A 23,526-nucleotide genomic window follows, 5' to 3' on the forward strand; every position below is an offset into this window, starting at 1 on the left:
ATTCGAATTTTTCGAACTTTAGGTTTCAGAAAATTCAAAACATTTGAATCACTCGAATTTCAAGTTAGTAAAGTCTGAAATCTTTGAATTTCTCGAACCTCAGGTAAAAAAATATTCAAAATAATCGAACCCAAACTTTTAGAAACCGTGAAAGCTTCGAACTTTTCGAATTCAAAACTCCAAGGTGTTTGAAATTGCGGACTTTTCGAATTCAAACCTCGGCATGGTAGAAAATATTGAAATCTTTCGAATTCGCATTTCAGTTCGGTTTAAAAATATTGAAACCTTTCAAACTCAAACCTAGGGTGGTTCGCAGCATCCCTATAGACCTTTTCATCCTCCTCCGCATGGGCGCTGCCATCTTGGAATCACGTGACGCGGCAGCCATGAGGTTGCTTCAAGTTGCTGCTCCACTCTCCCCTCCGCGCCTTGGCGGATGCGTTGTATTGGTTGTAATTGTGTTTTTCGTCACGTTTTGCCGCACTTTCTTGCCTTACTTCGGAAGCTGTAGCCTGATACGTCTACTCGACGACTAAGACATCACGAGGATTCAAAGGTCCTTATGACAACTTAGGTTTGTTTACTAATAGTGGTGGAACATTCTCAGTAAGAAGTGCGTATATTGTATTCAGGATCGGAAAGCAGGCGTCAAGAATAGTCAGTGGAAGGAGACTATTTGTATTTCCCGAAAGTATCGTTCTTTGCATTTATAATATATCGAAATCTTTTCTTTTGATTATCTGAGGAAACTTGCGGAAGAGATAGACAACGAACCTTTAACTTGTACTTTATCTGAGGCTAGAAGTACTGCTACGTCAACATCGGGCGATTTGTTTGTTCATAATAGCACACCTAGATATATGTATAAGGTTCTCAATCTTTTTTTTTTTTTTTTGCAACGTAGTTGTTTGGTTGGTCGGTTTACTTATGAAGTTTAAAAAAATGTATACCGTGCTCGCTTCCATTTCGACAGTCATTTAAGTGATTTATTGATTATATTTAGATAACCAGTTGGGACTTCCCGCGTAAGAAACTGCCACGACAACAGTGGCGAGTTTTGGAAGAGCGTACACAAAGAAATAACGTCATTTCTATTTGCTAATCCAGAACGCGGTTTGGGTTCGGGATATGCGCAATAATGACAACGCTTTTTTTTTTTTTTTGCTTACGCTGTTTTAATTTTTGCTAGTATCTAAAATCCACAATATTTAACGCAAAGAAAAAAAAAAGAAGCCGTTTGCATAACAATTACTTGAGTCCAGGATTGTTGATGGCGAATAGAGCTTTACTTTTGGCGGCTGGCGACGCCGAAATTTACAAAGCGAATCTGCTCAAACAAAGAAATATTTGTTCACACAGGTCTGTGAAGTGGTGCCTAGCGCTAGAATTCAGCCAAAATTTTCTATGTATTTCTCCTCCTGCAGCCTTTAATTTTATTTGGCCAATTTTACGGAAGACAAATGTCAGATTTAATTTGACGGGCCTGTCACTTATATCATATCTTGAGTAAGCAAATGTTCATATAAAAATAATTTATTTCCAAGGATCAATATTGCGAAATGCTGCTTATGAGTACTTTAGCAGGGTTGATAATATAAGAAATTTCCTACTAGGCCTGTCAAAACATGCTCAAGTACTGAATTAAAAAAAAAAAAAGGGCCGAGACGACACTACTTGTTTATATCAATTATCTGCGTCATTACACGATGGGGTTTAGTTTGCAAAGTTCACTAAAGGTTGGGTGCCCACAAAAACCAAACAGTGAGCAGTAAACCCGCGAGTTCATCTGTTCTGGCTGATTCAGCAGATTGCTAATCAAGCTGTCGATATGCTTCTTTATATTCACGGGTTAGTCTCTTCATTAGTTTGTTTTTCTGGAAACTGGTAGTCATCGGGCACGGCCGTAAACGATGGTAATCTTCCCTGTACATCAGTCAGGAGTTTCGCAACCGACCATATTCAGATACATCAAAAGAGTTAATTGGTATAAAAGAGCCCGCAATTTAGGCTCAAATACACCTCGTAGTCCTCAAAGTGGCTCAATACCGCTGTTTCATTGGTTGTGTGCTACAAGGAAAATAATTGTGTCACAAACTTACACAAAAAGAATGTAAAACAGCAACATAGCCGCGTTCCCGTTGAAACCGAAACCAACCAAATTGAAGCAACCTAATGGCGCCGAGTGCATCAGCGCCCTCTATCCGCCGGTGAGGCAACTACTAAAATGAAAAGGTCTATACATAGCAGGCCCCCAGATTCAAGTGCCCTATCCACTGTTAAAATTAAAAAGAAGATAAGTATAGAAATTACAGAGAAGATGCAAGCGAGCTGGTGAACTTTCAACATTATTCTTCTTCTCCTTTTGTCCTATGTCTCGGATTTTACAATGTTGGAAGATAAGTCATGTTATTGGCCTACTTTTTAAGAGATATATCTAGTATATGTTCATGAAAAAGACTTGCACATACTGTAAACTACTTTATTTTCGCAGGCTTAATATTTTGCAAATTTAGCGAAGTGTGGTTTCCCGAAATATTTTGTGAATTGGGGTCAAAGTTACACAGAAATTAACACTTGAACATCTTCGATACAGCTGCCATTGCCATAACACAGTGCCGTTTGCTGGATGGACGGTACTGACAATCCAGCAGGTCCTTTTAAAGTGCTAGCTGCATAGGCCCAACCACACTCAAGGTCGCGTTATCAAGGTCACATAACGCCTGTGGCTGAAGCGATGGTGGCTTAAAGGTGCCCTGCAATCATATTTAAGCGTCTACCCTTTTTGCGGTTTCCACGTCTCTTGGGGTTCGGACTAGCCAGTGGGCACGGAGAGAGAAACTAAATATCAGTGCGTCATATTTTAACCGGATGACACGGAAACCTCCTCCACCTACAGGGGCGACATGCGGTGCCCAAAAGCACTCAAAATGTGAAGTCTTTGCTCCTGGGCATTTACTACTGGTCAGAGTTGCTAAAAGCTTCTTTTTAGTCCAAATACAAAATATAAGTGGTGTGAACCATCTATTATTTATAAAAGTAGTTTTTGTTCAGTATTTCAGATCAGAAAAGAAACAAATGCAGTTTATAAAGCACGGAAACAAGAAATGACCCGTTGACATACCCGCCACCAAGCGTTTGAAAAGGCGGCACATACTAGAAAGGTGTTGTGGGATCAGGCACCGACAAGCGGCGAGCGTAGAAAGTTCCCGGATGTACGCGGCGGTGCTGCGGTCGTATACCGGCTTGAGGATTCGACCGGTTCCGAGCGTTCCGAAGGCCTTCGGTGCAGGTTTGGCTTGTGATTTGGCAGTAAGGCAGCACGAAGTGGCTCCCGTTCTAAACTGATCTTTACCCCGTCTTTGCTGTCGTTTGTAGCCAATGAAGTGTCATGCCAAATTAGTCTTTAATTGAGCAGCAAATGCAATGCGAGCCGCCCTGACCGCCCGCTTCATACAGCCTATCCAACACGTGCTTTAGTGGCGCCCTCTCGAGCCGTCGACATGGACTGCGGCAGCCGTGAGCGCTCGCTGAGCTCGCTACCCCTCCTCTAGTGCACGGCCACTCAAGCCACGACCAGCGACGTCATGAAGGACTATATTTTTTGCTTCTTTTTGTCATTTTAATTTGTCTATAACTTTTAAACTAAAGAGAAATTCTAGAAAAAAAAAAGTTTCATTAAGTTACTACGTTCAGTGTGCTCGGGCTCGGTGCTAATTAAAAACCAGTCAAAAATGCAAGCTGTTTACAACTCCCTGTAATGCCGAATTAGAGCGCAGCTCTTGAGGAGGAGGAGGGAAGGGTACTGGGGGGGCGGGGGGGGTCACGTGACCTTGGGGTGTCGCGTGACGTCGGGGGGGGGGGGTCACGTGACGATGCCGATGACATCATCAGTGACGTGACTGATGACGTCATCAGTGATGATGATGATGATGCGGATGCCGGTGGCGTCATCAGTGATGATGCCGATGACGATCCGGATGCCGGTGACGCCATCAGTGGCGATGACGTCAACGGGGGGTCACGTGACGTCGGGGGGGGGGGGGGGGGGGGGGAGTCACATGAACTGGGTAACCATCGTGACCCTCATGAGGTTAACCTTAGTAACCCTTGTGGGGGCAACTCTCGTGACCCTCGTGAGGGTAACTCTCGTGACCCTCGTGAGGGTAACTCTCATAACCCTCGTGACCCTCGTGAGGGTAACCCTCGTGAAGGTAACCCTTTTGAGTGTAACTAACCCTCGTGTGGGTTACGAGGGTTGGTAACCCTCGTAGCCCTCGTGAGGGTAACCCTCGTGACAATAACCCTCGTAACCCTCACGAGGGTTACGAGTGTTACTCGCGGTTACGCTGACGGCGACGGCGACGTCGCTCAAGCCGAGAACGGGCGCCTTAGAGCTGCGCTCTAAAAGTTGTTGCAGGGCCCCTTTAAGTTACTATGTTCAGTGCGCTCAGGTTTGGTGCAAAATATAAACCAGTAAAAAAGTCCTTGCAGGGCCCTTTTAAGTGAAGGTCACGTAACGCCTGTGGCTGAAGCGTAAACTCCGGTTGTGTAAGCTCATAAACTCCGGTTGCTGACGTGATGTGACCTGACATCCTTGACATCGTTCTAGAGGTCATCTTAGATGTCATCTTTGGTGTACTGGTCCTTTAGGGCGTCGTCCTTCAGGTCGTCCAAAACATCGTCCTTGATGTCATCCTCTAGCATGTCGTCTTTGAGATTGTCCTTGACATTGTTCTTAATGTCCTCCTCTAGGACGTCGTCCTCGACACCATCCTGGTTGCCGTTCTAGAGGTTGTCCTAGACGTCATTCTTGATGTCGTCCTCTACGTTGTCCTTGACGTCGTCCTAGATGTCAATATTGACGTTGTCCTTGATATGTTTAAGGCATATTACAACCATTTCTTTTCCTAATTGTTTTCACTACTGATGTTCCTGTAGAGCTACCACATTTAATTGTGTTTGGCGAAGTAGCCAAACATGCAGATAATTTTTTTTGTTCTTGTTTTTTTTTTTGTTAGGTACTGGTGCAGTCCGGGAACTTCGTTGGCACCACATCTTTCGCCAGAGCGGCTTTCCGTAGTACACTTATGAGAACGTGGCTTTTGTAGACAGCTTTTCACAGTTTGGTCACAATCTTCGTCTCGAAATGTCTCTCGCAGATGAAGTCTGTCAGCTGCAGCTGGCAGTCTTTGCGTGGGATCGTGTGATGGCAAACCTTCAGGCGGTCCTTTTCCTTGTTGAGTAGCAAAAAGGGATAGCTTCTCTGTGCACGTCTCATTACCTGCATTGCACCGTGGCACAAAGCACTTCTTCACCGTTGCCGGCAACTTCTGCAGGTTGAAACCGGCCAGAAACAATACAAGAACCACGCGAAAACCGCGTAAACTATGTGGCTTTGTAGGTCGGCGCACATTACCACTCATGAAAGGACAGCCTCCTCAGCCTCCGGGTTGGTGGCACGCCCTGGCGACAGGGGAGAGAATCGTGTGCCGATTTTATACACTGTGGCTCTTTGGCGGAAGCGCAACGTTATGCCACCTGAAGCACTTTTATTGCCGTGGCTCTCGCATTCCAGCTCATACCACTGGTGACCATGCAACCTTATTGGGTGTTTCAGTTGGTGTTGCAGTAGTGCTGCTCAGTAGTCCTGTCATTAAGTGTTACATAGTGTCATTAAGTGTTACACAGTCTTTGGTTTCTAGTTTGTGTGTTTATACTACCGTCATTAGCTTCATTTGAGCTTTCACACTTCTGTTTGCCTGTGAAGCTGTCTATGAACATGCTTTCAGATTTCTTTGGTAGTGTTCAGTGCCATAAAAGCTTGTTTCATTCTGTCTGACTGCCTTCAGGGCCATGGACATGTGTCTTCACTTGTGCATGTACCACCCGTTTTTATGTAGATGGTTGACCATTTTTACATTGCTTATTTCCACTTTTCAGTTGCGAGCACGTTGAAGCGGTTTGGCACGGCAGTTCATGGACTTGCACGAAGGAGGAGAAGTTTGGAGGAACTGACACGGTCGTCATTTGATATGTAAGAGTTTTGACATTAAATACATCAGGGGTCTCAAACTCATTCAAGTGTGGGGGCCAGATAGCCCACTCCCGAATGGGCGAGGGCCAATGGGGGGGAGGGGGGGGAGGGGGCAATATGTTGCTATTTTAAGAAAAAAAAAACACACACACAACAGCAGTGGTGTTTTACGTTGGAAAGCAGCTGACTGTTCCAGCGACAGCCAGAGATCTTCTAGGCACGGTGCTGTCTGCTCTTTGTAAGCTCACCTTTTAACCATCTTTAGCCTTCATTTGCATATACGACTACTTTAGGCCCACACTTGCTGTTGCAAGAAGATTTAAAACAACGCCACACCACAGTACTGGCAGTTTTCAATAGAACGAGAGCAAGCAAACCGTCCTTTCCCTGCCTTGCAATTCACTAGGCTCAACGGGCATAGAAAACTTTCTCTTCATACGGCGGTTTCTGCTTTCCTGGCGATTTTTATAGCAACATTATAAGAAGTTTTTATTAATTTTAAAGGTATTATTTGACACTAGGAGCCCGAGCTCATAGCTTTATTTTTGGCAGTTGCTCCTGCAAGAGTTTGTGCAGCCGAGGCACCTCTTTGGGCAAAGAGCTTGCGCTTGTAGCCTAGTAATGTTATTATTACCATTCAGGTTGATTTACATGGGAAAAGAATAAGAAGGTCATATTTCGACAAAGCCTTGTTCTTCATCGAAACGATAAGCGCTATAGTGCAAAACGTGTGAAAGCAGAGTTCCCTTTTGAGCGGAGATGAATTAACGATATAAAACTATTATTTATGGCGCATGTAGCGTTCGAGGCATGGGAACGAGGGCTCGTAGACGTGGAATGCTTGCAGGCCACTGCGGCCCGCGGGCCATGTGTTTGAGACCCCTGATATACATGCATCTTACAAGGGTGATATCTATGGTTGGATGTTTTCGGGTAGAAACCAATTACACCGGCAAACTTCCCTGGAGCAGACCTTGCAAAATTTGGGTTAAAACTAATTTATTCGAGGTTTATGGAATGCAACACACACTGTGTGATATCTTTATTCAGAGCTAAGAGCTGTATTATTCAGTAGAAGCATCCCAAAAGTTCAGGATCACTGAAAATGGTGCTACTGAAAGAAAACAAACACTTCTAATCTATTTATTTTATATCCCTTAAGGCTAGAGGCATTGCAGAGGGGAGTGGGTTATAGAAAAATAAATAGCAAGAAAGAGGTAGACAGCAGTGAGACAACTCTAGAACAATTAACGTTGTCATTACAGCAATAAAAATTAATCATGGCATTTCAACTGTTATTGGTATCAACAAGTTTACAATTTTAGATATGTGTGGGAAGGTCATCCCAATTCAGAGGGCTTTTGGGGAAAAAAATAATATTTCAACTTTGTATCGAGGTCAGTTGGCACTAGCAGGTACTGGGGAGCATGGTAGTTAATCTTTGAATGAGAGATGAATTCTAAAGATACTAAATGCAGTTAACTGTTCTAAACAGCTCCCAATTCTAAAATGAGTGATTAAAAAATTAAGTCCTAGATAAGTGCAACGCATTCCATCTTACTGAAAACAGGTGTTTTGTAATGAAGTGTTTTTTTTTTAGAGGCAACCATGTTCACTAAACTCTCACTTGAGTGAACGTCGTTCTAAAAAAAAATTCAGAATAATGAACTTTAAAAAAATCTTGGCAGTTTTCCTATGTATTCCATGCAAAAATGTTTCAGCTAAACGAAAAATGAATTTTAGAATAGCGAGTATTTGATTTCAACAAACTTGATTGGTGAACCCAGGATTATTTTTGCAATCAGTTCAACTAAGTTTTGTGCTCTGCAGGGGTAGCATAGCCGATGCCTGCTGCCCTGTCACGGGCATCGGCTATCATCGCTGTCATTTACAGTGCCGCCAGTGCAAAGCGGCGGTGTGGTAGATGAAAACAAACCATGTGGTTTGTCTGTTTTTTCTTCATCATCGGTTTGTTCGGCCATCTTCATTTTGGGTAACAACGGCAGGACGGCAGTTTGTGCATCCACTTTCGTAATGAGTACGACGAAACGGAAGTGGTTGTCTCTATCAGACAAGCTCGAGTCAAAATCCTTCAGCGTCTGGACAACGGTCAAAGGCAAGTGGACATTGCGAAGGACTATGGGATTCCGCTGTCGATGTTGTCAACGATAATGAAGCAAAATTCGAAGCTTGAAGGAGAAACTGCATTCAATCCCAAGAGGAAACGACTCTGCACGGGATATTTCAAGCCAGTGGACGATGCCGTTGCGGTATGGCTTCATCGCAGCTACAAGCTGTGCCACAGGAAGTGCAAAAAAACATAGACTCTCTAGACAGCTTTGTTACTTCATGGGCTTTAAGAGTGCCGATGCAAATGAAAATTACTGATTTTCTTTTTTTAAATGAGAAAGGCCGCAACATAACTGTTATGCACTTTGTATATATCGATATGCATGACTTCATAAATCGCACTTCACACTTTTGACTCGACGTATTCTAAGTGTTCCATGTTCTACTGAGTATATTCAGTCTAGTGAAATTTCAGTTAAGTGAACTAGTATTTCCTTGGGTCCCTTGAAGTTTACTCAAGTGAGAGTTTACTGTATATGCAATTAACATTGTTGGTAGTCTACAATAGCTCTCCAAGACATAAATATCCAGATACTTACACAAAGGTACAGCTAAGATTATGAGTATTATCGAAACAGTAAATGGTAGGTGAATTTTTAAGATATATTAAGATGGGACACACACTTGTATGTGCATCTATTGGTATTTAGTGGAGAACTCTAGTATAGTAGGAGGTCATAGCTTTTGCATATGCAAAGAAATCCCATGTACAGCTGCAACAGAAAAAGATTAGCACAAGTGACTGACAGCCGAAGCGGCAAAATCGCGACACGCGGCGCTGGCGCTATTCTTCCCGAGCGCGTCGATAGCGAGAGTGCCAGTCACGTTCCATGTCTCAATGCGGGGGCGGCCGGCAAAAAGCAGCCAATCCTAAAACCCGCATTTTGGAATTAAGCTATCTTATCCCTCAATTTTCTGCCAGCCACCCGTGCGTTGAAACATGGATCGTGACTGGCACTCTCGCTATCAACGCGATCGAGAACAGTGGCGCCGCGTCTTGCGATTTTGTCGCTCCGCTCATCGGTCACTTGTGCTAATCTTTTTCCGTTGCAGCTGTTTGTACGGTACATGCACCGAACACAAGGTCAGCTCTGCGGGTTCCATGTGTCCGCTGTTTTGGATTGTGTGTGTCGTGCAAAGCGCTTTGCGCCCCTTTTGTCTGCCTCTTGCAGTGCACACGGCTGCTTGAGGGTGTGGGGCCATAGCCTCGGGTATACAGCAGACTGTAGCTAGTTGCATCAAGATGGCACCCAAAGAAGCAGGTGTTGCAACCTTCACTTTACGATTGATGATGACCTCATACTTCTGCGTAAAGTCTTGAGTGTGACGCCTTGACGTCACCGTCGCTGCAACTAAAATGTCCTGCCAGCAGCTCTTCCACTGAAATTGAGTCGTTGGTCACCATAGGCCGCCGCGAGTGCTGTACCGCTGTACCACGCTACGCATGCGGCAGTGGTGGCAGTGGCGATTAATGACCGATGATCTCCTCTGTGCCTCTTCTCTAGATCAAAATCATGCTGCTGCTGTTTTGTTTTCACTATTTTGTTACGCTGTTTGTACCAAAAACGTAAGCGAACACAAATTATACCGGCAAATTACGGGAAATCTAAAAGGTTAGTGCACAAAATGTGCAGTGATATTAGTGCTGTCAAACAGAGCGGTGAGTGCCAGATTGCTTGATGTAGCCTTTTCTCAGTCACCATGGTTTATTTCTTTAAAAATGAGGCTGTATTTCTACGGTGCTTTGTTACAGACTATGTCGTAATGCGATAGCATTGCTTGTCTTTTATGGAGGCTACATTCCACCAATTAAATTGAGACAAACCTAATAGCGGGTAATTAAGATCAAATTTTCACACATTTTCATTCGCTTGATCGGTCTGCTTCTTCCTGTTGCGAGGCATTGTGAAGACTGCGGCACATCCAGTAATTGCTCCGTCCCACAGTCAACCTATGTGCGCATGACAAGGAGACTAGAATGGCACATGCATCTCTCCCATTGCTCGTGCACGTGTGCGATGAGGAGGGGAGGATGGTACATGTATCTAACTCTCGCACATGTACATGCATTTAGATGAGTTCAACACCCCTTCCCTCCTTCCCCCAAATACTACTGCATCAAAAAAAAAAAATTTTTTTTCTTAAGATGCTAATTGCACACCTTTGATTTGAGTAGCAAGTTGTCGGATGTTGGCGTCCAGCTGCGTTGTCGTATTGCAAAAAGCCTTTATTGCACAAAGTCTTTTTCGTTTTTCTGAGGTTAGTGTGAGCAGGGACATCATGAAAAGAAAGCCCTACAGGCATCCTCTTTTCATCCGACTTCATAGAGGCACACAACAGTACTAGGTTATTTCAACAAATTTTCGTGGCAAAGAGTATAGAATTGTGCCGATCGCCAAGCGCTAAACTGACCGAAGCAGATGACGCAGACCCTATCGAGTCGGACCAGCCTGACGCTGTTAACCGAGTGCCTTCACGCGGTTGCCACGAGTGGTAGAAGGGGAGCTTGAGCGATGGCCTAGGGAATGTTGTGTAGTCAAACACTAGTGCCTGACTTATCTTTGATGTTTTTGAGAAATATTTTTTGGTTGTTTCTATGCAGTGTATCAATGCACTTGTTATATGTTGCAGGATTCATAGTGAACTCTCAGAGTTGCTTAAGAACAGTGACTACATTGTGAATGCCCTTCCAAGCACACCAAACACCACTGGTATGCTGAATGATGAGGTACTCAAAAATTGCCAAAAGGTAAGCTCTTTTTTTACTTTGTCAGGCTTTTAGGATTATTTGCTAATTTAGGCACATACCCATTGTCTGACAGAATATCATACTGATCAGTGAGCACTTTGTCATGTAGACCAGTTTCACAGTCAGGGGAGGTGCTTATGGTGCATAAGCGGGCCCCCTCCCCTCTTTTCAGAAATCTTGCCGACTTTATAATAAATGCATGCATTTTACCCCCCTCCCCCACCGTGCCCTAAGTTATAGGCGGCCTATTCACCTCAAACTGCCCCCCAGAAAAATTAAAAATAAATAAGCCACTGATCAATAAAAGAGGGGTTTTCTTCTCAATGAATGAAATTTTTAGAAATACACATTTTGATTTATTCTTTTACTGGCAAACTCTGTTCTGAACACAATTTTCATGGGAGCCACAATTAAGTGCACCAGTTGTATGCTTTCAAGTTGCCTTTATTTGCTGTTACATTATAAAATGCCAAGTTCTTATGCATATATTTGTACTGCTCCTTGCACCGACTATGGTTTATGCACTGTTGGTTCCAACAATTGCAACAGTTTGTGGGCAGCACCTCAAAACTTGAAGATGACTTTGGGTTAGTAATCTGTGGTACACTTGAGTTCATTTGTACACAGTATCAATGTAAATGGTGCCAGGGACTTGCCAGGAGACTCGGGTTTTCTAGTACTTACTAAGGCAGCGGTTCAAAAACTGGGGCCTGGAGACCGCGAGGGGTCCTTGCGAGCGTTCATGGAGGTCTGTGCCAAATAGAAAAAACATTCTAAAAAGAATCTTCTATGCCATTTCACAAGATGTCTATGCAAAATGCATTGGGGGTCCGTGAACGGCCCGTGAAGGGGTCAGGGAGTTCATGGTGGCCAAGAGTTTGAGAACCAATCTGCTAAAGGATGAAAGCAACCACTGTGGGATATTCTTTATATAGCACTTCATGATTAGCAACCTTGCAACACTTACAAGGAAAGGAAGATTAGGCTTCCACTTGATAAAGCAGGCACAGGGGTATCACAGCATGGCCATTCATAGCTCCGATGGCACGCAAATATGGCACGCAAATATTTCCCTTTTTTCTGCTTCCTAATTCGGCTGCCAGGCGGCGCCAATTTTCGTTGCACACTTGCATAGCCGGCGGCTCCTTGCTTCTCTTCCTTATGTCACTTCCACATGGTCTTGTGCCTCCTCTGAAGTTGCAAAAATGGTAATTAATGATTCATAAGGGTGCACTAAAGACGTTTCTGAGATTGTCTGTTCTTGGTGACAGCTCATTCTACGGGATCTTAGCATCCAAGAAATTGAAAAATTATGCTTGTGCGATGTCTGTTTTTCTACTAAAAATGTGATTGAAGTTTGTGTCATTTCCCCTTTTGAGCGGAAAAATCTGGAGCACCGAATTCAGCGGAGGCGCCGGTGGCGTGACGACGAGCACACTTCACCCAATCGCAAGCGGAGGCACCGGCAGCGGAGGCGCTGTCGCTAGCCTCCGCTCGGAAAGAGGCATGGTACAAACTTCTGTCATGTTTTAGTAGGGAAATATACGTTGCACAAGCATACTTTTTGGATTTCGAGGATGCTTGGAGCCCGTAAGATAAGTTATCACCAAGAACAGACAATCTCAGAAACGTATTTAGTGCATCTTTAAGACAAATTAAGGAGTAAAAATGGAGAGTACTGGGCAAAACCTTACCATACTTGAAACCCCTAGACCAGTGGTTTTCAAATAGGTGTCCAAAGACCCTCTGGTGTCAGCGAAGACTTGCCTCATCAGTGAAGCCCAGCAATGAACGTTGTATACTTTTAGATTGAGAAGAATCGTTCCAATTATCGGGTTAGTTTTCTCGTCTCAATGTCAATGAGAGAAGCCTACTTCACACTAGCTTTTAGTTATATCCATAAATTAAATCATTGTCATGGTTAACCTTTACCTTTCCCATCCCCTCACAACGAACGTTGTCCCCCATCACCTTCGCTGATCCTCAAGGGGTCCGAAAACATCAATGGTTTAGAACCTCTACCCCGGACAAATAAGGACAGATGCAGAGGTGTGGCACTCTAGTACCATCTCTGTGCTGAGATATTAGCTTATTTCTCACAAGTATTATTTAAAAATTTGCATTCTGTTGAACGTTGCTAGTAATTAGACTTGGCGCAAAAGGCTCCACCAATCTGAATTTCAGCTGTCACTGTTAAGAGGACAAGCAGTTGTTGCAAGTCAGGAAAGTTAACTCTAACGGGAATGTAAAGCTTTCCTACAAAAGCTATCTATAAAGAACGAGGTACAACCCAGAACGCCTAGTCACCCCACCTAATGCAGTGATGTGATTGCTGCGCCAATTGCGCCAAACTGCGCCAAGGGGCTAACCCTGCTACATCCTGCTACATTTCGCCAAAATGTGGCTAATCTGCGCCAAGCCTGTGCCAAAGGACCAATTTTGGTCGCCTTTCAAAAACGAAACTAAACAGAACCGTAATTGAGCATGCATGAGCTTGGTGGCACAAAAAACGCCGCCGGACACAAAGTAGCCCGCATCAATCGTCTATTCGGTCTTGCATGATTTTTCCCGTCGTCACGCGTTTCGCGCTCTCGTCGTCTCGGGAATCTCGTCTGGCGTTTTTCTTACTTTTTTTTTTTTTTTTTTTTTTTTTTTTTTTAGCGATAGACGCGGGCCTGTGCGGACGCTCCGATGTTAGTGTGCCGAGTGCCAGACATGCCGCGCGGCGAGAGTTCCTTGCGCGGCGAGTTACTTTGTGAGCTGAAGCGCTCGCGCGACCACAGTAGCCGTGGTCGCGCGACGTCGTGTGTTGCCGTCCCCACGTCGCTGCAGATATGGCGCTTTTTAAACTGAAACGCATCGACATTCCTGCTCTTGTTTAAATCATACGCTGCTATAAAAATCCCTCTTTAACTCAATGACTGCTTGGCGAAGTTTCGATTACCTAGGTTTCTCTCGATAAGCTTTCTTTCGAGAGGGACCCCGGTACGTGAAAAATCTGCCGCGAAAAAAGTTGATGACGAGAAGTGAGCTAAAGCAAAGAAGGCAATGTCTGCATGCTGAACCCGCACACCGCGCTTGTTTGTCTCGAGTTCAGTCGTTGCACAAAGCGGCCCAAGAACTTTTTGACCCTGATTCGCAATGTCTTGCATCGATACACTCGGGTTCTTTTTTTCTGAGTGTATAGCCTGTACCTCGCCTGCCAGCCTGGCAAGCACGCGCCGCTGGACTGTTTATTGTCGTATGCTGGACAGTTACATTTTGCTTACTATTTTGGGAACCAGTTGGCGACGGAGCGGAGTGGCATGGTTTCGGTTTCGGTCGAACAGCCGTTGTCTCCGCTCGCGCGACGAAGCACGTGCCGAAGTTGCCTTCACGTGCATGTTAACATGATTGCACGAGATGCACCAGCCGGGACGCTTGCAATCCATTGTTTGACATTTGCTTACGGTACTTTTTATAAAAATCTGCCACGTCAGGAAGCAGTAAAACTAGGGTGCCTCAATGTCCTTCTGTTTAGGGTGATGCCACCCTTTGTAGTACCCGATGCCGACAGCACGCGCTCGCGGGGAAAATACAAAGAAATCAACGAAAAGAAAATGTCGCCATAATACAGTCAACGCCACAAACGCGTGCAGGGCCACGCTCTTTCATGCGCTTCTGAACAAAAAAATAAAAATAAACGTGTGAGACAAAATGGCGTGATGCCACCACCCTAAGCAAAGCGCACATGAAAGCACCCTAAGTAAAACAATAGCAATTTTTTTTTTTTTTTTGGAATTGCTCGGCAACGCTTACAGCACTGTATACTTGTGGGATGTCTCAGCAGCAAAAACACAAGCAGCGAGTTCCGCCCCAACACGTCACAACACAACACATAGTGCCTTTCGTTTGTCCAGCACTTAAAACAAATATTTATTTTTCTAAGAATATATGCTCCAAAAGTCACTTTTTTTTAGCTCCAAAACACTGTTTTGGCTGCTCCAAAGGCCACTTTTGCTGCTCCAAAACACTGTTTTGGCTGCTCCAAAAGGTGCTCCAAAATGGCTTAGTCCAATCACATCACTGCTAATGTGCTGAGACCTTAACAATATGACAAGGATTTATCTGAACCCACATAGGTAAACTAAAAAAGTTGCAACAAAAAAAAATATGCCATTGATTGTACACTTAGGGTGACCACCTTCCTGCTAGCGAAATGCGGGACACGCAAGGGGGGGGGGGGTGGGGGGGGGGGTAGAGGAAATTTATTAACACACGCACCACGAACCCAGGCTCTGTTAACACATATAATATCCTGTGCTGTTTATACACCTGCTAATCGTATTGCGCTCATTAAGCTCAATTAATTTTCACTCCCAGTGATATATCTTTTATGCTAAATGTGTTATTAATGTGTCGAAGTTGAAAATATAAAAATCGACTGTAGCAGAACTCAATGCATCAAATGGAAATAAGAAACAGTATATCTTTTTTGGGTTATTGTTTCCTGTCAACGCTTATTTATCAACATGGTCCTACACAAATTTTTAACATTATATTCTTTTTCGACCGTTGCGAGTTGTAGGCTTTTTGCCTTGTATGGCTGCTTCACTAAAACAAAAATCCACAGCAACCTTTTCGCGTTGACACAGTGATTTCAAAATAATTACAATATTTTATATTAAAACTTTTGGTGAGCAATTCTTAGAATATTTTGCCAAGGGGAGAGGCACAACGGAGCATGCGTGTCGGTTCTCCTGCAAGAACGACGGTTGCTTCCCACAATGCTTGTATAGAAAATGGGGTACCATTTCGATTTACATGATTACCAGCGACATCTGTGCTTCCCCGTGCCCTACTGTTCGGCAGCGCCATGAGTTGCAGAGTTAATTTTACTGCACTATAAAATGCGGGACATTTTGAAGATTTTGGAATTTCTTGTGGGACACGGGACACGAGCCCTCAATGCGGGACAGTCCCGCGAGTCGCGGTACAGGTCGTCAGCCTATGTACACTGGTACATAATAAATAGGAGGTAAAAGCGCTAAAAAACGACGGACAAGTTGAAGAATGACGAACACCACAGAGCGCTAACTTGCAACTGAAGTTTATTACTGAAAACACATACACATATATACACCGTGACATCAAAAAGACAAGTGGTTTTTAGCGCTTTTACCTCCTATTCATGAATAACCAACTAGCCCAAGTACACACCCTTCTATGGTACATAATAGAATTACTGCCAGTGCTTGCATGATGCTGTTAGTTTAATTTCTTTTAATGTCATCTTATACTGGTCCTTCTCTTTACTAATTAGCTTTGCTTCTGTTCATTCTGAACACAAATTATCACAATCTGACAAGTAGGTATCTTAAAAATTTCTGAACTCTGTGATTTTGTCAAGACTGCCCTTTTTTGTTACAAGACCCGATTGTTTACTTAGTGCCCAGTTTGACCAGTGTGTAAAAAACGTTATGCTAATAGTATTATGTCATACATGATGTCTCCTTGACTTCTGAGCATGGTGTACATGTACTACCTTCATGTGATCTCTGTGTTCAAAATGAAACACACCAATGACTATAGACATATATATTCCTTCGAAATCCCGATTTTCAGAACTCGTTGTTTTGTTCCCACTACCGATTTTCTGGTCAATGGACTGCACCAATGCCACAATATCATGCCTAGAAAGGTTTTGAGTGACTTTATAACTTTCAGCCCAAAAAACACTTTTTTTTTGTGTTCTTTTTTTTGTCTGTATGTGCTATTAAACAGAGCAGTGCTTCTTTTACCTGCTTTCTTCAATTTCTTCCCTTCTCAGTTTAGCTCGCATATATTGCTACTCGCACATTTTATATTGCAAAAATGTTCCAAAAGCCGGGTGAATTCATGATTGAAAGGTTTACTCCGACTTAACATAACAAATTAATAACAAAAGGTACAGACGTTTCGCCACCTATGCAGGTGGCATCTTCAGTATACACTGACACAAACATTTGTGTCAGTGTATACTGAAGATGCCACCTGCATAGGTGGCGAAACTTCTGTACCTTTTGTTATTAATTTGTTATGTTAAGTCGGAGTAAACCTTTCAATCATTTTATATTGCATTGGATTCATATCGCGATTTTGCAGTCATATCCCTCTTCCACTGCAAGAGGCTCTGAAGCAGCGTATAGCATTGTTTCTAATGGCATTGTGAGCCTTAGCAAGTACTATATTCGCTAAACATTCTCATGCTTCATTTGCAAGGTTATCTTGTATGTAGTCGCAATGAAGTTCTCTTTTTGTTGTGTAGTGTTGTCTGAGGAATTTTGGTTTTTGCGAGAATATGATGCTTTTTGTGTCGCTTCTTTTATCATGAAGTTAAACAATGAAAAAAAGTGCACACTCAAGCCATTTACAACTTTTGAAGCTTACCGAAATTGGTAAATTTCGGTAAGGAAAAGGCCTTGATAAAACCTATTTTCTGACAGCCAATCCACTAACATTGTTTATTAGAAACCTTACTCTCCTACACAAGTGTAGCACATTTTTACCGGCTTTCATCGGAGCGCTTGGCCGACGTGGTTGATTGCTGCGTTAGCGTTCGGCCGGTACTCGTGTTCAATCAATGAAGCATTGATTGAACACGAGTTCCAGTCGAACGCTGATGCAGCACTTGTGTCCAACCTTCTTTCGAGAGGCGCCAAAAGAGTTACGCTTTAGAGTAATGACCCCTCTGCCGTCACGGTGCTTAAAATCACGGTGGCTAGTTCTCTTCAGCCTTATCTGAAATTGCAGGAGGCGCTTTTTTATCCTCCAGAAACGTTAAAACAGTTTGCAACGGAGCAAATCACTATCAGCTGAGCTTCCTAACACTGCATGCAGTGCTGAGGAAGTTGCATTTTTTGAGTTGGGACCATCGACAGTTGCGTCTGCTCTGCACTAAGCACCAAGGGGGCGGCACCCACTAGCAGATCGGGGAACGGACTGCCGATACTTCAAACATTTGCTCATTTAGTAGCTTTATTTCTGCTTCTCCTCGATCGAGGAGCGGGACAAGGAATGCGGTCTGCGGGCCTTGTGTTGGGTAAACACTGGGCTGTGTGGCAAACAAGCTGGGCAAAGTGCCTCCTGTAGTTGGATCTCCTTGCCAATAACATTGTTCTGGGGTTTGACATGCTGTTTCTTTTGTTAAATGTAATTTTTCTTTTGCTTTCAGAAGCCGGTATTGATAAATATTGGTCGCGGAACCATCATCAGTGAAGAAAGCATCATTGAAGCCTTGAAGTAAGATTCATTTTTGTATTTTAGTTATTTTTTTGGAAAACACTGTTGCCTTGCAACTTGAAGAGACAAAGGTTTAAATGACCTCTTGAAACTTACTGCTGCATATTCTAGTGTTACTAACTTTGATTCTTTTGCTGAGGTGTGCTAGATGAATCCCGGAGAAAAGCTCACCGGAGAAAAGCTCACCGGAGAAAAGCTCACCGGAGATAAGCTCACCGGAGAAAAGCTCACCGCAAAACCGGCGGATGCGGAGAAAAGCTCACCGATATTTTTTCTTCTTTTTATATGGAGGCTGTTGGATCGGTGCGTAACATAAATCAATTTATTATCATTAAAATTCGTCAGCTTTGTAAAAAATAAAGTGTCCTCTTTTGCAATATTTGTTAAGCTTAATGAGTATATTGCTCCCAAATTAATAATTGCGGGCCAGTGTTTTCTGTGGCTTACTCTCTAGGCAACGAAAGCTCAACTAAAATCTTTATGAACTTGAAGAACAGGAAAAAGTTAAAAAAACGGAATGATGACTGCCTAAAACCTAAAAATCAAAGGTGTAAATGCCGAAAATCCAAAAGGGTACGCACAACACCGCGGTGCCTGAAATTCTCTTTGAAGCTTTTGTTAACATTTGAAAACAGGATAAAACAGTCAATAGGATATCGAGGCTTCTTTCTTCCACGGACATGCACGCTTTCTAATCGTTCGTGCTGGTGTTTCTACACGTTCCCTTTGTGTGATAATGCCCTTCTACGGTGCGCCACCCATGACCTTCAGAGGTGCACACTGTCTCCGTTGTTATTCGTGAGCTATAATTGTCATTTGTAAGGTAGGTAGCGAATAGGGCGAGTTGGTAAACGTTATACACGATGAAAACCGCTCAAACGACGAATATGGTGTGAAGACAACAAACACGACACGACGAAGCTGTTCTCGCAACTAAAGTTTTGTTAGTGAAATTAACAGAAAGAAAACAGCGTAGCCGACACTGATTACATTAACAAACATCTAGGTAACTATTAGGCACTACACAATATTTGGAGCTCAAGCGATTCACACACCGCTATTCATATTAGCTCTCAAAAAACAAACCTCTTTATCTGACAGAGCTACCGACGGCGCACCCTCAGCTGTCAATAAATCGTTGCCTTTTTTTACCGGTGTACAATGTTCTGATTTTATACTTGCGGCTTCATTAATTTACAGAATGGGTGATTACTAATTTCCGAGGAATTAGTAAATATGCCTCAATGAACCTCAAGAATATTACAAAAACGAGGACATATATTTAATGAAGTGACGAATGCGAATTGTGTTAAATTGCCACGTTTTACGCAGAATCAAGCTAAGCTAAAAAAATATCGGTGAGCTTTTCTCCGCATCTGCGGTTTTGCGGTGAGCTTTTCTCCGGTGAGCTTATCTCCGGTGAGCTTTTCTCCGGTGAGCTTTTCTCCGGTGAGCTTTTCTCCGCCGCCCGTGCTAGATACCCTTCATTAGTTTATCATATTACTCCCCGAACATTTAATCTAATTTGTTTACTATTATTTTTTTAAGATTATTGAATCTCTACTATCGTTCTTAGATTATAGTAGCTATACGTAACTTCTTATCAGTCTTCTTTCCTACGTGTTTTGACACATAGCAATGATGTTTTAAATCTCATGGCAGTGACTTGAGGCACAGAGTTGCTCTTCAAAGTACTTCTTAAATAAAAAAGAAACGCTGCTACATTTTGCTTGAAGTACCTTGTGAGGTGCAGGCTTAGAGACATATTAAATTGAATTAGGAAAGAATAACAACCCAACAAAGATGCACAACATACAGCAGAGAACAGAGGTGCACAACATACAGCCCACAACCTGTGAGTTGTTTTCTGCAGTTTGCCGTGCCACTAAAGCTTTTGGCCTTTACCACAAAATCATTGATCTTGAATTGATTGCTCGTTAGAACCACTGCCATTGTTTGTGGAAGCTTTTTATGCCAGTGACTCTCGTTGACACTGTACTAAGCATGCTATATTACATATTTTGTGCGTAGGACAGTAGGACAGTATGCCATCTAGAAGGTTAACAGTGATCAAGAGACCTCTGATTTGTCAATATATACTCGGTGTCTCTATCCACTAACTATAGCCTTGCCAAAAAGGCTTAAATCAGTTCCGATGGGGTTAGTGCTGCTTCTGAGCTGTAGCAACAATAGCACCTGTTGAAGCATCAGCTTGTTTCCTGTGTGAGACCTTGCCTAAAGTCTTTTTTAACAAGTTTGGTGCACTATGGCCTTAGTTGTTCTTGTACCACAATCGTAATCACATTTTTAACAATGAAAGCCAATGACGTCATGCACAGAATACATTGCCAACTACTCGTTTACGTCTATTTAATGACTCTAAGCATGCAAAAGTAGTGTTACATGTTTATATTTGCTAAAAATTTAAGTACAAAACGAGTGGGCTAGCGTAGCCCGCAGCCAAAATCATCCTACTGGCATTCCATCTGTCCCGTGCCCGCTGCACGTTTTCCCGCAGTGAGCTCTACAGCGGAATGCGGCAATCAGGCCCAGTCAGACCCAACAATGGCTTGTGATGTAAACACTACAAATAACCTTCCCCAGACATATTGGTGGAATTTCAGCACCCCAAACACCACTGCCAGTGCCTCCTTGTCGAACTGGCTATAGCTCTTCTCTGCTGCTGTCTTGGCAAAGGGCTGCACCTCCTCGCTCACCCTGCCGGCACGGCAAGTCTAAGTTCGTTGGCATTTCGACGTCTGCCGCAGTCCCTGGTGTCTGCCGCAGTCCCTGGTGTCGCCCCGGCAGTCGTGCCCATATGTGTGGTGTGGTGCTGGCCTGGCATGGTCGCATGCTGCCGCAACATGTGGGGCGTGCCGCACATGGCAAGTCACGATGCACCAGTCTGTTCATAAGGCTTGTCGCTCACTGACCAAGGGCTCAATTCGTCACTGCTAGGTCAGGCATCTTCTCTCCACTCATTTCATCATCTCCGAGAATTACACTGCATGGGTCCCGCAGCTGGCCGCCATCTCCCCTGGAGCCCGAGCGGGCATAGAGCTTGCTAAGCTTCGGAGCCACAGCACTACCGGATCGTTGTTCCCGCTGTCTCCACTTCGCCTGACCTCAAACTTAACCACAACTTGCCCGGTCCCCACACGTTATCTTCAACGTTTACCGCTTTCTGCTGCGTCATCCCGCTAGTAGCATGCCAACTGCAATAGCACTACTCCTAGGAGCCTAATTGGCTACTGATCACAGGATCGCTCCGTCCCCTGCTGCCTGCTGCAGGCCTATATGTGACGTCTCTAGGGAAGAGCTATTTTTAGTTGTCAATACGTCCAGCGTTGCCACCAACAAAGACGACGACGATATTTGTTCGTACAAGCCCGACGGCACGTGGATTAAACAGAACGTTTGCACCTAAGCTTCCCAGTCGGTCACACCATCTCTTCCGTTTTTAACATCGAACGTGCTACACACATACATCCGTTCGTTGGGGTGCTTGGACAATGTCCTCGACCTTCTGGGATGCCGAATACAGACCGTCTTTGATGACGTAGCTCAGGTAGTCGACGCTTGATGCCCAGAAGGTGCACATTTGCCACTTCAGCTCCACCTGCACCTCTGGAGCTGCCCCATCTGCTTCCTCCAGCTGCTCCCCGAGGGACAGCGGCAGGTGCTGTCCCGAGTCGTTATCCAGTTGTTCAGCCCCCATGACCCGATGCCGCAGGTGGTCTCCATGACGGTTCCAAACTGATCCAGCTGCCAGCTGCACCTCGGCTGACGATGCGCTGGTGGTCGCCCCAGCAATCGCAGGCACCCAATGAGGTCCCGGCCTGAGATTCCTGGCCCAAACAGCATCTCCTGGCCGAGGTACCGGCTCTGTTCGTGCTGACCGGTCTTTGTATACCTTTTGCTGCAACTATCGGAACTGCACATTGCCCCGAAAATCCGGCCGCAATAAGTCCAATGCTGTCTTCAAGCGCCGACCCATGAGCAGCTCTGCGGGGGTGCGTTCAGCAAGACCATGTGGTGTCGTCCGATGTGTGAGCAGCACTCTGGCGATCTGACAGTGAAAATGTCTTCCTCGTCGCCAGTTGTTACATGTTTATATTCACTCAAATTTATGTACAAAAGGAGCGGGCCAGCCTGGCCCGCAGCCGAGATCATCCTGTTAGCATTCCATCTGTCTCGTGCGCGCTGCACGTTGTCCCACGAAGCGGCCACCCGGTGCGTGGTGCTAGCTGCTGCCACAACAGGTAGATAAGTAGAATATGATCCTTTCTGCAATCCATTTTAGTATATATACCTTCAGAATTTATCTTAGTTCACAAGTATTGCTGGAACTCCGCTTACACTAAAATATTTGGAATATATGGAGGTTTAAATTGCCCAGCAAGTAGAAGCGTAAAAATTTACTTTAGTATGCCCCAATACTGATGGATTCATTTCAGATATGCCACATGCAAGAGATTACTTTTACATCCAGGCCTCTCAACAAAAGGAGTATGCAGTCTTATAAACACACACCTGGGAAATATTGTTTTTGTCAGCTGTCAGAGGCAAAAAGCTACATTTCTCAGGTATAGCTTATGCAGTTTTGCATAAGATTTATTTTTGGTGCATGCCAATTTCCACTTTTGTTCCCCTAAGGTAGATGTACAAGCAAAAATACTAATTTCATATCTGTACAGACTACCAAAACTTTCTGCATGCAACATGTTGCATTATGGGTCCTGGTTGGTTATGAAGAGGAGTGGCATGATTTCGGTTTTGATCGTCATAATGAGGAAGTAGTGCATCTCAACACTTAAAATCGAAAGAATAAAACACGGAGTACAAGCACAGGAAAACCACATTCTTTCATGTAGCAACAACGTTTATTTTGGGCAGGAAAATTGAACTCTGAATGGGGTCCCAACAAGATAGGGCAATAAAAGGGGAAAGAAAACTGGGGGATGCATCCATACCTTTCCCCCCCTTATCACCCTATCTTAGTTGGGATCTCGTTCAGGGTGCCATTTTCCTGCCCAGAATAAACGTTTTTGCTGAATGAAGGAACTGATTGTCTTGTGCTTGTCCTCCGTGTTTTATTCTTTCGGTTTTAAGTATTCATGATCAACTCACTCGCTTTTACCAGTCTCAACACTGCATGAAAATGAAGTCGGTGCTCGCTTGCATTGGACCCATTCATTTTCCTGAGAGCCCCCGTTAAAGCATGGATCTCCAGTGGCTGCAAGGGCCTGCCTAGGCTTAGCAAGGGGTAGGAGTACAGCCTGCCGCGTCCCACACCTGTCTGGTGGCCTGCAGTTACCACTCCAGAGTGCAGCATGACTCTTCCGGCCTGCGG

The 23,526-nt window shown here is 44.1% G+C and overlaps 1 protein-coding gene across 3 annotated transcripts in view; it reads left to right on the forward strand.

The window, feature by feature from the left end:
- The window catches only part of LOC8029625 (glyoxylate/hydroxypyruvate reductase A), a 79,678-nt gene that overhangs the window by 22,729 nt on the left and 33,423 nt on the right, over nt 1-23,526 (forward strand). For 2 of the 3 annotated variants that reach the window (XM_029983077.4, XM_029983076.4), the window contains exons 6-8: nt 5,941-6,034; nt 10,796-10,913; nt 18,106-18,173. In XM_029983077.4, coding sequence (XP_029838937.2) covers nt 5,941-6,034; nt 10,796-10,913; nt 18,106-18,173 — 280 coding nt within the window. Of the gene's footprint in view, nt 1-5,940; nt 6,035-10,795; nt 10,914-18,105; nt 18,174-21,906; nt 22,050-23,526 lie in introns of all 3 variants that reach the window. The other variant, XR_006077446.1, reaches the window with a different exon arrangement.

This window comes from Ixodes scapularis, unplaced genomic scaffold, assembly GCF_016920785.2.
Source record: "Ixodes scapularis isolate PalLabHiFi unplaced genomic scaffold, ASM1692078v2 PGA_scaffold0__279_contigs__length_252992795, whole genome shotgun sequence".
Lineage (NCBI taxonomy): Eukaryota > Metazoa > Arthropoda > Arachnida > Ixodida > Ixodidae > Ixodes > Ixodes scapularis.